Source organism: Moschus berezovskii, chromosome 21 (genome assembly GCF_049115385.1).
Source record: "Moschus berezovskii isolate FMDL1 chromosome 21, NW_MosBer_1.0, whole genome shotgun sequence".
NCBI lineage: Eukaryota > Metazoa > Chordata > Mammalia > Artiodactyla > Moschidae > Moschus > Moschus berezovskii.
In genome coordinates this window covers 9380295-9393568 of record NC_142480.1, presented here as the reverse complement: position 1 = coordinate 9393568, position 13274 = coordinate 9380295, and the positions used below count along the sequence as shown (strand labels likewise).

Sequence of the window (13274 nt, the reverse complement as noted above, 5' to 3'; positions counted from 1 at the left end):
TATTAGCCACGTTGAAGCTCACATTTATTGAAGACACTATGTCCCAGATACATGATCTCATTAAATTCTCTGCTTCTGTTTTCTTCCTTTTACAGACGATGAAACCCAGGCTCAGAGAGCCACTCCCTTGCCCAAACGGCAAAAGCAGAGCTAGGATTTAAACATCCTTCTGCCCAGCTTCAGGGTCCCCAGGACACGGGACTCTGGGCACAGGGTTGGCACAAAATCTATTAACCCTGACCCTGGCGGGCCAGCCCCATGAAAGCCCTGCTGGCCGCCCCTGGGGCCTGGGCGCCACAGCACGGGGCAGGGCGCCCAGGGCGCTGGACTCGGATTCAGGGCTGGCTCTTGTAAGGACCAGACACGCGACCTCGGGCCTCAGCAGGCCCCTGCGCCCACTACTCCGCACCCCTCCCCGCAGGGAAGCGAGTGGGAGCGCCGGGGGTTCCGCCGAGCCCCGCCCTCGGGGGGCGGGGCTGGGAGCGGTCACGTGGAGGGGCGTCCAGTTCCCCCGCCCCGCCCCGCCCCGCCCCCCGGCTCCAGGCCGCCCACCAGCCCTCCAGCAGCCGAACGCGCAGAGCAGGAGCAGGGCACCGCGCGGGCTCGGGACCGGCCGCCGCCACCCAGCTGCCCAGGGTGCCGCGCGGTGTCAAGAGCCCCTGCTCGCTGCGTGGCCCTCTCCGGCCAGCTGTGCGGCGGCTGGACAGCAGCGGCAGCGGCAGCGAGGACCCGAGCGCGGGCGGCAGCCGCGACACCATGGATCTGTCCTTTATGGCCGCCCAGGTAAGGGGGCGCCTTCCACGCGCGCCTCGGGCCGCCAAGTTTGAGCAGGTTCGGGGCCACGGTCTCGCCCTCCGCTCCGGGGCTGGGCGCGCCGGGAGCGGGCAGGCCAGGAGGTGGCGCCCGCCGGCGATCCGAGTCCCGGTCCTTTGTCCGGAGCTGGCATCGCCACCTGGTGCGCGCGTCTGGGGCGGCGAGCGCGGCTCCTGGGCGTGGGGCCGGCCTGAGCTCGCCGCGTCGACCTGAGCTCGGGGCCTGGGCAGTGGTCCCTCCCGGCCCATCCCGCTCCGGCGGGGTTCCCCTTCCGTTGCCCCAGAGCCCTTCAAGGCGAGGCAGCCCCAGATCCGTGCGAGCCCGGGTTGGGCAGGCAACCTGGGTCTTCCCCATTCCGGTTCTTCCCGAGGCGCCGGGTAACCTGCCACTTGCTCTCACCTCCGGCGCCTCCCACCTCACTTTTCTCGCCGTTGATGGAAACCACAGACTAGCCCTTGGAAGGCGGCGAGACCCGCTCTGTGACCCGCCAAGCGCCAGAGCTCAGAGCACAGCAGCGGCTCTGTCCTTGTTTTGCTTCGTGCTAAGTCTGTAGCCTTCAGTGCCGGGCGCGATTGTTCTTTCCTCGGCACAGAACAGGTTCCCAGTGGCAGACAAAACAAATGACCTCTCATCGCTTGGTTTTAGTCCAGGAGAATCCCCCGGAGCCTTGGTCGTGGAGTGATCTTGTCGTTTGGTGCCTTAACTCTGGAGCCAGAACAAAGGCAAACGCCTGCTTTCCAGAGCTGTCTGTGGCCTTTCGGAGTTGCAGTCTGGTTCTCGGGAAGGTTCACCGCGTTTGCATTCGGGGAGTAAGTCCCCATGTACCCTGTTCAGACCTGGCACCTTCTGCCAGGTTGGTTATGTTGAGAGTCCAGTGGCAAGAAGGACCCCCAGGTTCCCTCTGTCCCCTGGGTATGTGGCAGGAGCCCCACTGGCTGCTGTTTACTTTACCAGGGAATGGCGTTTCAGAGGATATCTTCCTTTTCCCCCAAACTTCACCCTGGTGGAGGCCTCTTTAAAAAGTAACAGCGCAGCCCAGGCCATGGGGACAGTGAGTCCCCAATGCAGATGGTAATGGGTGCAGAATTCCCTAAGTTGGCTAAAGGGAACCCAGATTCCAGCTCTTGGCAGCCTTTTTACAGGTTTTCCATAATGCTAATTGCTTTCATGAGCCATGCTGGTCTTTTTTTGCCTAATTTTCTATCTCTTATTTCTAAATGCATGTTTAGAAATATTGTCTCATGGACGTCATTTTAGGCAGTGGTGATGGTAGCTGTGTGGTGAGTGATGAGATGTCACCAAATTTATTTCTACAGGGACTCAGTGTCTGCCTCTGCCTTCCCCCTCTGGTGGTTTAGTTGCTAAGTGGTGTTCGACTCTTGCGACCCCATGGACTGTAGCCCTCCAGGCTCCTCTGTCCAGGAGATTTTCCAGGCAAGAATACTGGAGTGGGTTGCCATTTCCTCCTCTAGGGGATCTTTCCGACCCTGGAATCAAACCCTGGGATTGAACCCCAGTCTCCTGCACTGCAGTCAGATTCTTTACCAACTGATTCCCTTTAGAGCCCACCAAATAGCTGACGTTGCCATGGTTACAGGATAAATTGATTACTGCTAACCCTAGGACTGGCTGAAGCTTCAGGAGTTGCTATGGTAACTTGACAAAATAAACTAGGGCTTTTCAACACCTATAGGCAGAGCCTGCTCAGAGGTTGAGCTCTGTTTTTTTCTTTTTTGTTTACAATTCATGTTTAATGTGGTTGGTTTATTTCAGTGGACAGATGTTTGAGCACTGATTACATGCTCAGTCCTGGGCTAGCTGCAAGGACAGAAACATGAAGTGCCATCAAATGTGGAAAGACATTTACTGAGCACCTGCTCTGTGCCAGACATGGACACTTGCATACTTGATTACAGTAAATTCTAATACATTGGTATTATTATCCCATTTTACAGATCAGGATACCACACTTAAGTGCAATGAAGCAATTTCATTTAAAAAACATTTAAAAAACAATTTCATTGGTTAGCAGTAACCCAGGACACATCATTAGGAACATGGGTTTCAAACCTGGCTCTGAGGATTTGCAAAGCTGCTAGGTTTTCCACCTTATTGCTTCCCCCTGAGAAAGACACAAAATAAAGGACCAGGCAGACATATTTAAAGATGGCTCATCTCTTCTCCAGGCTTCCCAGGTAGCTCAGTGGTAAAGAACTCACTTGCCAATGCAGGAAGCATAAGAGACATGGGTTCGATCCCTGGGTTGGGAAGATCCCCTCGAGGAGGGTATGACCACCTGCTCCAGTATTCTTGCCTGGAAAATCCCATGGACAGAGGAAGCCTGGCAAGCTGTAGTCCATGGGTTCTCAAAAGAGTTGGACATGACTTAGCCATTAAACAATGACAACCGCAGCATTTATGCTTGGCCACAGTGCGTGCCCAGCACAAGCTGCGGGTGTGCAGTGACCACCAGGAGGGTGTGTGTGTGACCAAGCTGCTGTCCCCACACAGTGGCAGGGGGCAGTTGGACAGAGATATGTGAACACCTCCATCTACTTGTTCGGCTAATGCTGAGTGCTGGCCTGATGCCAAGCTCCGTGTCAGGTACTGGGACAGGGATGCTGGGGGACAGTTGAATAGGATGTACATTTTCTTTCTGCACCCTTGGAGAGCAGTGGAGAATGCCAGACCAGGCCATTCCCAGAAAGGGCGACCAAAATACCTGTCATATAGTAGACCCTCCATAAGCATCTGTGAAATGATTGGAGTGGGTAAGACAAAATGTATGTACTCGAAAAGACAATCACAGGAAAAGACAGTGAATTGGAGGTGTCACATGCCCCCGCCCGAACACCTGCTCATCAGTTCTGGAGCTTAGAGGTTCTGATGGATGAGAACTAGAGGCAGATTCCCCCTGGTGGGCCTGGGAATAAAGGTATTCTAAACAGAGAGGCACGGAACTTCCCTGGTGGCCCAGTGATTAGGAGCTGGCACTTTCACTGCCATGGGCTGAGGTTCAATCCCTGGTCAGGGAGCTAAGATCCTGAAAGCCACGCGGTGCAACCAAAAAAAAAGCAGAGAGGCATGGAGGTAGGAAAGCCCAGAATGTATTCACAGAATCCTCCAGGAAGCTGGAGGGTAGGGGGCATCGTAGAATTGGGAGAGAGAGGCCAGGACCTGGTGGCAGAAGGTACTCACTGCCTGGGATGAGAAGTTCACAGTGAAGCAGAAGACAGTGGGAGCCATTGTAGGTGACTGAGCATGATCAGTTTCTAACTGAAGCAGCGCCCTGGGAAGACCTCAGCCTCAGCAGAGCCCAGAAGCTGGAGGGATGGATGGAATAGAAAGCGCACACCTGTTTGATTCACTGATGGAGCAGAAGAAACCACATCTTGTGGCTCCAAACCCTAAGTCTCTTCCCCTTCACAAAGTTGTGAAATATGATTTCTCTTTGTGGCTTAAAAAATATCTGGAGGATATGCACCATTTTAGATAGACACCCCTCTCAGAAGTTAAACATCAAGAAGACACTGTTCTGGGATGTACAAGAGTGGACATCAGTTTTCCAGCAGATCCTTTTATGCGGATGCACCCTCCCTAGTACATGTACATGGAGCTGTGGGTCTGGTTTAGAAGATGCTGTGGATGCTGAAGATATAAAGACTCAGCTCACTCCTGAGCCTTGAAGGCACTCTGCTGTCCTTTTCCCCAACCCTGAAAACACCCCAGGCCCTCTGTACCCAGTCCCTGGGTCCCTGGAGATTCTAGAAGGTTGAACGGTGAACAGGGGTATATGCTTTTCTATGGCCAGAGATGGCCAGAAGAGCAAGGCTACCCAGACCCCTGGGAGCCGGGAGGAGGGGAGATGCACATATCTCGAAGACTGATCCTTAAAGCCCTATGTTGGCAGTGGGGTAGCCTGTCTCTAAAAATGGCTCCAGCCATCCCTTCCCTACCTCCTGGAGGTGCCTGCTGGCTCCCCATTAGGGGGTGGGAGATCTGATTCCCCTCCCCTTGATCTGACCCGGGCTTAGTGACTTTTCTGACCAAGACAAGTAGTGTGAGTGACATTCTGAGGTGAGCTTGTAAGGAACTTGCAGCTTCTGCCTGGGACTCTTGGAGCGCTTGCTCGGGGGTAAGTCCGTGAGCTTCCGTCATGCATGAAATGTGAAGCTCCTGAGACAGCTGGACTGCAGAAAGGGAAGGAACATTTAAGGGACCTACTGTGTGCTAGGCCAACACATGGAATGAACTAGAGGTACAAGGAGCCCTGTTCACATGTTGTGACCCCCTAAAGAAAAAAACAGGCCCAGGGCAGAAGGGCTGCCGTCTATGGGGTCGCGCAGACTCGGGCACGACTGAAGTGACTTAGCAGCAGCAGCAGCAGCAGGGCAGAAGAACTCACTCTTATTTTTGTCTTCCATTGTCCCTACAGTGACGAGCATAAACCCAGGAGTTCCCAAACGTTGCCACCATTAGAATCACCGGGAAACTTTTAAGAGTCCTGCTGCCCAGGTCCCGCCCTAGACACTCCCATCTAAGTCTGGAGCTGGGAGCCAGCATCAATATTTAATTTTCATCCCCTAGTTGATCTCAGTGTGCGATCAAGGTTGAGACCTGGACCTGAAACCCACACTGTAGGGCTGTTCCTCTCCCACCTCTCTGGATGGAGCAAATCTTTGGCTGTTAGGTCCCTGTTAGGTCATAAAAAGCCATGTTGTCCCTGGAAGTCACTCCAGTATCAATTCAGCAAATTCAAATGTTGAGGCCCAGAATAATGGGAACTTGCTCCAAAATAGAGATCCTTATTTGGGATTCGCAGATGCAAACTGTTATGCAGAGAATGGGTTAACAATGAGGTCCTTCTGTTATAGCACAGGGAAGTATATTCAATACGCTGTTATAAACCTTAATGGAAAAGAACATGAAAAAGGATATTTATCTGTCTATCTATCTGTGTGTCTATAGGTCAATCATTTTGCTGTACAGCAGAAACTAACACAGTATTGTAAATAAAATTTAAAAGAAGGAAAAAGAAAATCGAGGTTCTCCCTTCTTCCAGACCATCCCTGTCGCAGGTGGGAAACTTGGAGCCGGAGTGGGTACCTGTATATTCTCAGGGTACAGGCAGGGAGAAGATGGAGAGACAGAGTGGTTCAGCTGACACGCAGGGGAGCCAGGAGGGGAGCCTCGGCTGCTGACCACAGGCCTGTCCTTCCCCTCCCAGAGCAGTCCAGATACTGGGGGACAGGGGGAACCCAGGACCCTCCATGGATCAGCTTCAGGGAATCATCAAGCCTCCAAGGAACATGAAGTATCATGATCAGGTACATTTTGAAACAAGTTCTTAAATCCGTATTCATTTCCTAGGGCTGCCGTAACAAACGACCACATTCCGGGTGACTTAAAACAACAGGAATGTAATCTCTCCCAGTTCCGGAGGCTCCAAGTCCAAAGTCAAGGTGTCGGCAGGGCTGTGGTCTCTTCGAAGGCTCCCGGGAGGACAATCCCAAGCCTGTCTCTCAGCTTCATGGTGTGGTCTGCAATCGCTGTGTCCATGGCTGGCAGCCACACTGCGGTCTCTACCTCCGTGGTTACCTGGCCCTCTCCTCACGTCTCTGCATCTCTTCTCTTCCTCTTCCCAGCACACTAGTCACATTGGACTAGGGCCCACCCTCCTACTGGCACCTTCCCTTGATAGCATCTGCATACATCTTATTTTCAGTTCTGTTCACTCCCTCAGTCGTGTCCGACTCTTTGCGACCCCATGGACTGCAGCACACCAGGCCTCCCTGTCCATCACCAACTCCCGGAGTTTACCTAAACTCATGTCCATTGAGTCGGTGATGCCATCCAACCATCTCATCCTCTGTCACCCCCTTCTCCTCCAGCCTTCAATCTTTCCCAGCATCAGGGTCTTCTCAAATGAGTCAGCTCTTCGCTTCAAGTGGCCAAAGTATTGGAGTTTCAGTTTCAACATCAGTCCTTCCAGTGAACACTCAGGACTTATCTCCTTTGGGATGGACTGGTTGGATCTCCTTGCAGTCCAAGGAACTGTCAAAAGTCTTCTCCAACACCACAATTCAAAAGCATCAATTCTTCGGCGCTCAGCTGTCTTCACAGTCCAACCCTCACATCCATCCATGACCACTGGAAAAACCATAGCCTTGACTGGACGGACCATTGGCAAAGTAATGTCTCTGCTTTTCAATATGTTGTCGAGGTTTCAAGTAAGTTCAAATTCACAGGTCCTGGGAGTTAGGACTTCACTATGTCTTTGGGGGAGGCATAATTTAACCTATAATGGCATATTTTTAACATTTTAATTTTCATTTATTAAAATAATTTTATTTATTTATTAAAAATAAATTTATTTTTTATTTTTTAAATATTTATATATTTTGTTATATTTTGGTTGCACGGGATCTTGGTTGCTGCACGGGCTTTCTCTAGTTGAGACGAGCAGGGCTTCTCTTCCTTGTAGCGCTCGGGCCTCTCACTGTGGCTCCTCTTGTTGAGAAGGCTCTAGGCACATGGGTTTCCATGGTTGTGGCCTGCAGGCTCTGGAGCACGGGCTCAGTAGTTGTGGCCCATGGTCTGAGTTGCCTCCTGGCCTGTGGGATCTTCCTGGACCAGGGATCGAGTCCATGTCCCCTGCATTGGCAGGAGGATTTGTATCCTCTGTGCCACCAAGGAAGCCCTCAAATAGGGTCTTAAGATCCCTAAAGAGTGCGATCTTGGTTCCTGTGTTAGTGGCCACTGGTCTTTGAGAGGGAGTGGAAAGATCACTTCTCTAAACCTCAGTTTTCTCCCCTGTGAAATGGGGACAAAATGGCCTTCCTCGTGGAACCGTTCATCTAGTCATTCAGCAAACATCTCCTGCTTGCCAGGCCCTTCCTCTGGAGCACTGAGGGGCAGAGGGTCACAGGCCCTGCTGTGTGATAATGTGACAGGCTGGAGTAAATGCAGTTGCCCTGTACCCCAGAAGAGGCATCTCCCCCAGCTTAGGGGTTCAGGGAGGCTTCTGGAGGTCCGAATTGAGCTGAGTTTGAAGGATGCATAGCGGGTTATGTAGACAAAGGAGTGAGGCCCCTCCAGGCTGGGGTGATGACATGACACGGATGGCACTTGAACGGTGCCTCTTGTTGGAAATGAGGGGTGCAAGCAGTTATTCTTTTGGGCCGAGCAGCAGGTCAGGGGGTAGTGGAGATGAAGCCAGTAGGCAGGGAGGGGGTGACTGGGGCCAGGTAGGTGGACTCATGGAGTGGAGCAAGATGGGGTGGGGGGCTGCGGTGACCCAGGGCACAGGGGCCTGGCCTGGAGGGCACACAGGTAGCGGCCCGGAGCTCCAGGAGCATGCTCGTGCCCTGCAGACACACAGGCCAGGGGCTGCAGGCACTCGTGGGTGTTTTAAGAAAACCGAAAACGCCGATGCTTCCAAGCAGTCTGGATTTTCCAATGTTGACAGCTAATTAAAATCTTTATTTTTTTTTAATTGGAACATAATTGCTTTACACTGTTGTGTTAGTGTCTGCTGTATACCGAAGTGAATCAGCTACATGTGTTCATGTGTCCCCTCCTTCCCCTCCCCAGCCCGCCCCTCTAGATCATCACAGAGCACCGAACTGAACTCCCTGTGCTGCACACAACAGCACCAGGGACTGGCTTCGCGGAAGACCGTGTTTCCATGGATGGGGTGGGAGTGGGGGATGCTGCTGGCGGTGGGGAGCAGCGGATGAAGGTGTGAAGGTTCGCTCGCTCACCCCACTCCTGCTATACAGCCCGATTCCTAACAGGCTGCAGACTGGTGCTACTTGCTAGGCAGCAGGTTCCCCCTCGCTGTCTATTTTACACATGGTAGTGTATTTATGTCAGGCCTAATCCCCCAATTCAACCGACCAACCACGAAGTCATCTGCTTTAATTATTCATTGCTTTCCCTGGTGGCTCAGCTGGTAAAGATTCTGCCTGCAATGTGGGAGACCTGGGTTTGATCCCTGGGTTGGGAAGATCCCCTGGTGAAGGGAAAGGCCACACACTCCAGTATTCTGGCCTAGAGAATTCCGTAGACTGTATAGTCCATGGGGTCGCAAAGAGTCAGACATGACTGAGCGACTTTCACTTCAATATAATTTCAGCTAGTTAATGGCTTAATGCAATGATTTCTTTCATGGGACCAGAATTTGGGAATAAGTGGGCTGGGCAATTTGTGCTCTGATGGTGTCAGCTGGGGCCGCTGGGCTGAAGTCTAAATGTGCATCACAGTTTTCCTTGTGTGTCTGACACATTTTGTGCAGCCTTACCCTTCTCTCCACTTGGACTTTCATCCTGCAAATGTTTCTTTAGGCAAATGGGGCTCCCCCCTCCCATCCCCACATGGTGGTCTCAGGGTCATTGCCTGGTACTGCCTTCCCTCTCCAATCAGCATTCCTAGGGGGACCCTATGAAGTTTCTTATGTTCCAGATTTGGAAGTCCCAGAATGTCACAAACTGCACATTCATTTGGTCGAGAAAATCCTGAGCGCAGCCCAGATTGAAGGACTGGAGAATCAGAGTCCACCTGTCATGCAGAAAGCAGCACACACACCCGGGGAGGGAAGGATGGATGGCACACATCTTTGGAGGCAGGCTACACCTGGACCAACAGAACAGGTCTGTGGACTGGATTCATCCTGGGACTGCCAGGGCAGTAAGGATCTCTAGACGAGACAGATGTGTGTAGAGCTTGGCAACACCTTGTACATTTCCAGGCCCAGGAGAGAAGTAGATTATTACTAAGGAGCTAGACCAAAACTTTATCAGGCTGAACTATATGAAGTTGCTGATATTTGACCATTTTGACCTACAAAGTGATAATTTCTTATCGTTCAGCCTATTAGGTACTAACTAGAAAGACAGTCGGAGAAGGCAATGGCAAGCCACTCCAGTACTCTTGCCTAGAAAAACCCATGGATGGAGGAGCCTGGTAGGCTGCACTCTGTGGGGTAGCTAAGGGTCCGACACGACTGAGCGACTTCACTTTCACTTTTCACTTTCTCACATTGAAGAAGGAAATGGCAACCCACTCCAGTGTTCTTGCCTGGAGAATCCCAGGGACAGGGGAGCCTGGTGGGCTTCCGTCTATGGGGTCACACAGAGTCGGACACGACTGAAGCGACTTAGCAGCAGCAGCAGCAAGACAGTAAGTTTTTTTGGTTTGTTTTGATATTAATTACATGCTAAGTTTATTAGGCAAGCCACTCTAGTACTCTTGCCTAGAAAATCCCATGGATGGAGGAGCCTGGTAGGCCGCAGTCTGTGGGGTCGCTAAGGGTCGGACACGACTGAGCGACTTCACTTTCACTTTTCACTTTCACACATTGGAGAAGGAAATGGCAACCCACTCCAGTGTTCTTGCCTGGAGAATCCCAGGGACGGGGGAGCCTGTTGGGCTTCCTTCTATGGGGTCACATAGAGTCGGACACGACTGAGGTGACTTAGCAGCAGCAGCAGCAGCAAGTTTATTTTATACACTCATTTTAATTTTTAAAATTAATGATTTAACTTTTTATTTTGCATTGGGGTATAGCCGACTAACAATGCTGTGCTAGATTCAGGTGAACGGTCAAAGAACTCAGCCCTACATGTACATGTGTCCATTCTCCCCTAAACCCCCCTCCCATCCAGACTGCCACATAACACTGAGCAGAGTTCCATGTGCTATACAGTAGGTCCTTGTTGGTTATCCATTTTAAACATAGCAGTGTGTCCATGACCTTCCCAAACTCCCTAACAATACCTTACCCCCACCCTTCCCCCAGTCAACCATAAGTTTGTTCTCTAAGTCTACGAGTCTCTTTCTGTTTTGTAAGTTCATGTGTATCACTTTTTTTTTTAGTTCCACGTATAAGAGAACTCGTACAATGTTTTTGCTTCTCTGTCTGACTTATTTCTCTCAATGTGACAATCTCTAGGTCCATCCATGTTGCTGCAAGTGACAGTCCGTTTTTTGATTTATGAAGGGAAAAGGGGTGTGAAACCTAGGAAAGGAGGGTCACTGCCTGCTGGGGAGACTTGAGGGGGCTTCCTGGGTTTGAGGAGCACGGGCCTCCCCACCGCTGTCTCCCTCTGTAGCCCAGCTCTTAGAAGCTTGGCCTTGTTGGTGGGAAAACACAGTCACATCTGGATGGATCTTCCATTGGGTGGGTCTTTCTAGAAGACAGACGCATGGTCTAATCATAGCTGAGATGCTGATATATCCACTGCCAGCCCCTCTTCCCCCACCCTGCCTCCCCCGGGACCTGGAGATGCTCACAGTTAGTTTGTATTTTAATCATTTTTCACAGAAGGAAAAAAAAAAAAACCCACAAAATGCTTCTGGTCAAGCTGAAGAGGTGAGTCTGTGTTATCTCTTGAAATGGTTGCAGCTATACTCAAAGGCCTGTGGGAGCATTCTGAAAGATCTGCAGGAAGCCAGCAGAAGTTTCCCCTTCCCAGAGGAAGCACCGCGCTGCCCAGAGAATTCTAGGGAGTCTTGCAGTCTGCTGCTTAGAAAATGTTTTCCCAGCCAGTGGCTGCTCCTTTTTCTTAAAGCAAGAATTACCATTAAAATACAAACTGTCTATTATCCCAGATGTTTTTAACCAAAGGACTTGTCTTCGTGTGCTTTGAATTCTCATTTAAAAGATTTAAATATTTTATCATTCTAATTAGACTTGCCTCAGGAGAGCATATAGTGCTATAGTTTTGCAGTGGTGTAATGAGAAGTTAAGGAAGATGTAAAAATCTGTAATAAGTTTTGTAGACCAAGTTTCTAGATAGTGTGTTAAGAGTCAGGATATTCCATCTGACTTGAAATAATTGCACCTCCCAGAGCTAAGAGAAGCAGGACATTTGGAGATGGACTGCGCATTTCCAACTGAACACGTGAGTGTTTGTGGAGCACCTGCTGTCTGCTCCGCCCATTTTGGGGGGTCTGAACCCAGCTCTTTCTACTCTGAGACGATAGAAACCCATCTCTGTTGACTCCACACTCATTCTCGTCTCTCAGGATGTCACAGTACCTTCCCGCTTTGTGCTCAGTAGCTTTACATTGCTGCCCTCTATCAAGTGGTCAGGAAGTACCAGGCAGACCCTGGGTTGAATAACACGTAGAATCTCACTTCCTAATCCTATGACAGCCCCAAGGAATAGGCAATTTTAAGATCCATTTTATAGGTGAAAAAACTGAGGCTTAGTGAGGCAAAGTCACATGCCTAGGGCCCACTGGATGAATTCAAACTCAGATCTCTGTGCCTCTTCAGCTTATTTTTTTAAATCCAGTCTCATAATCTCTGCCGTCTGACTGGAGTATGTGTAAACCACTTATATTTAATGTAATTGTCTATATGAAAAGTGAAAGTGTTAGTCACTCAGTCGTGTCTGGCTCTTTGTGACCCCATGGACTGTAGCCTACCAGGCTCCTCTGTCCATGCAGTTCTCCGGGCAAGGATACTGTAGTAGGTAGCCATTCCCTTCTCCAGAGGATCTTCTGAACCCAGGTCTCCTGCACTGCAGGCGTATTCTTTACCATCTGATCCACCAGGGAACCCAGATTGTCTTTATAGTTGGGTTTAAATTTACTATCTCATTGTTTGCTATTGGTCCCATCTGTTCTTTGTTTCCCTTTCCCTCTCTTTCTTCCTTCTTTTGGATTCAATGAGAATTTTTAATTCTCCCATTTTATCTCCTCTCTTGGCTTATTAGCTGTAACTATTTTGTTATTTTGGTGGTTGCTTTTCTAGGATTTATCTTTAGCTTATCACAGTCCATATACAAGTGGTATTATGCCACTTAACATGCAGTGTAAGAGCCGTATAATAATACACTTCTATTTCTCCCCTCTCAGCTCTTGTGGTATTAAATTACAGTTGCACATTTCATTTCTACATGTGTTTTAAACCTCATGTTACACTGTTATTATTTTTTTAAGTCAATTACCTTTTAAAGAGATTTAAATAGTAAGGAAAAAACTTAAATATTTTCCCATATGGGCACTATTTCCAGCGCTCTTTTTTGCTTTGTGTAGACCCATATTTCTGTGTGTTATCATTTTCCTTCTGCCTAAAAGACTTTAGCATTTCTAGTAGTGCAAAATGCTGGTGATGGATTCTTTCAGCCTTTGTATGTCTGGGGGAAAATGTCTTTTTTTGGCTTTCGTATTGTTTGAATTCCTTTATTTATGTGGCTGAGCCAGGTGTTAGCTGCCGTGTGTGGGTCTTTGATGTGTGTTGCCTTGTGCAGGACCTTTAGTTGCAGCGTGTGAACTCCTTCGTTGCAGTATACAGGATCTGATTCCCTGACCAGGGATTGAACCAGGGCTCCCTGCATTGACAGTGCAATGTCTTAGCTGCTGGACCACCAGGAAAGTCCCCTGGCTTTCATATCTGAATACTTATCTTTTTACTGAAAAAAATAGAATTCTAAGTTGACTGTTTTTCAAAA

The 13274-nt window shown here is 49.9% G+C and overlaps 1 protein-coding gene across 1 annotated transcript in view; it reads left to right on the top strand.

Annotated features, from left to right (window-relative positions):
* The first annotated feature begins 550 nt into the window (after positions 1-550).
* Positions 551-13274, top strand: part of C21H14orf132 (chromosome 21 C14orf132 homolog) — a 59213-nt gene continuing 46489 nt past the window's right edge. Inside the window, exon 1 of the mRNA XM_055417586.2 lies at positions 551-783. Within this exon, the coding sequence (XP_055273561.2) occupies positions 757-783 (27 nt within the window). The 5' untranslated portion in view covers positions 551-756. The remainder of the gene's footprint in view (positions 784-13274) is intronic.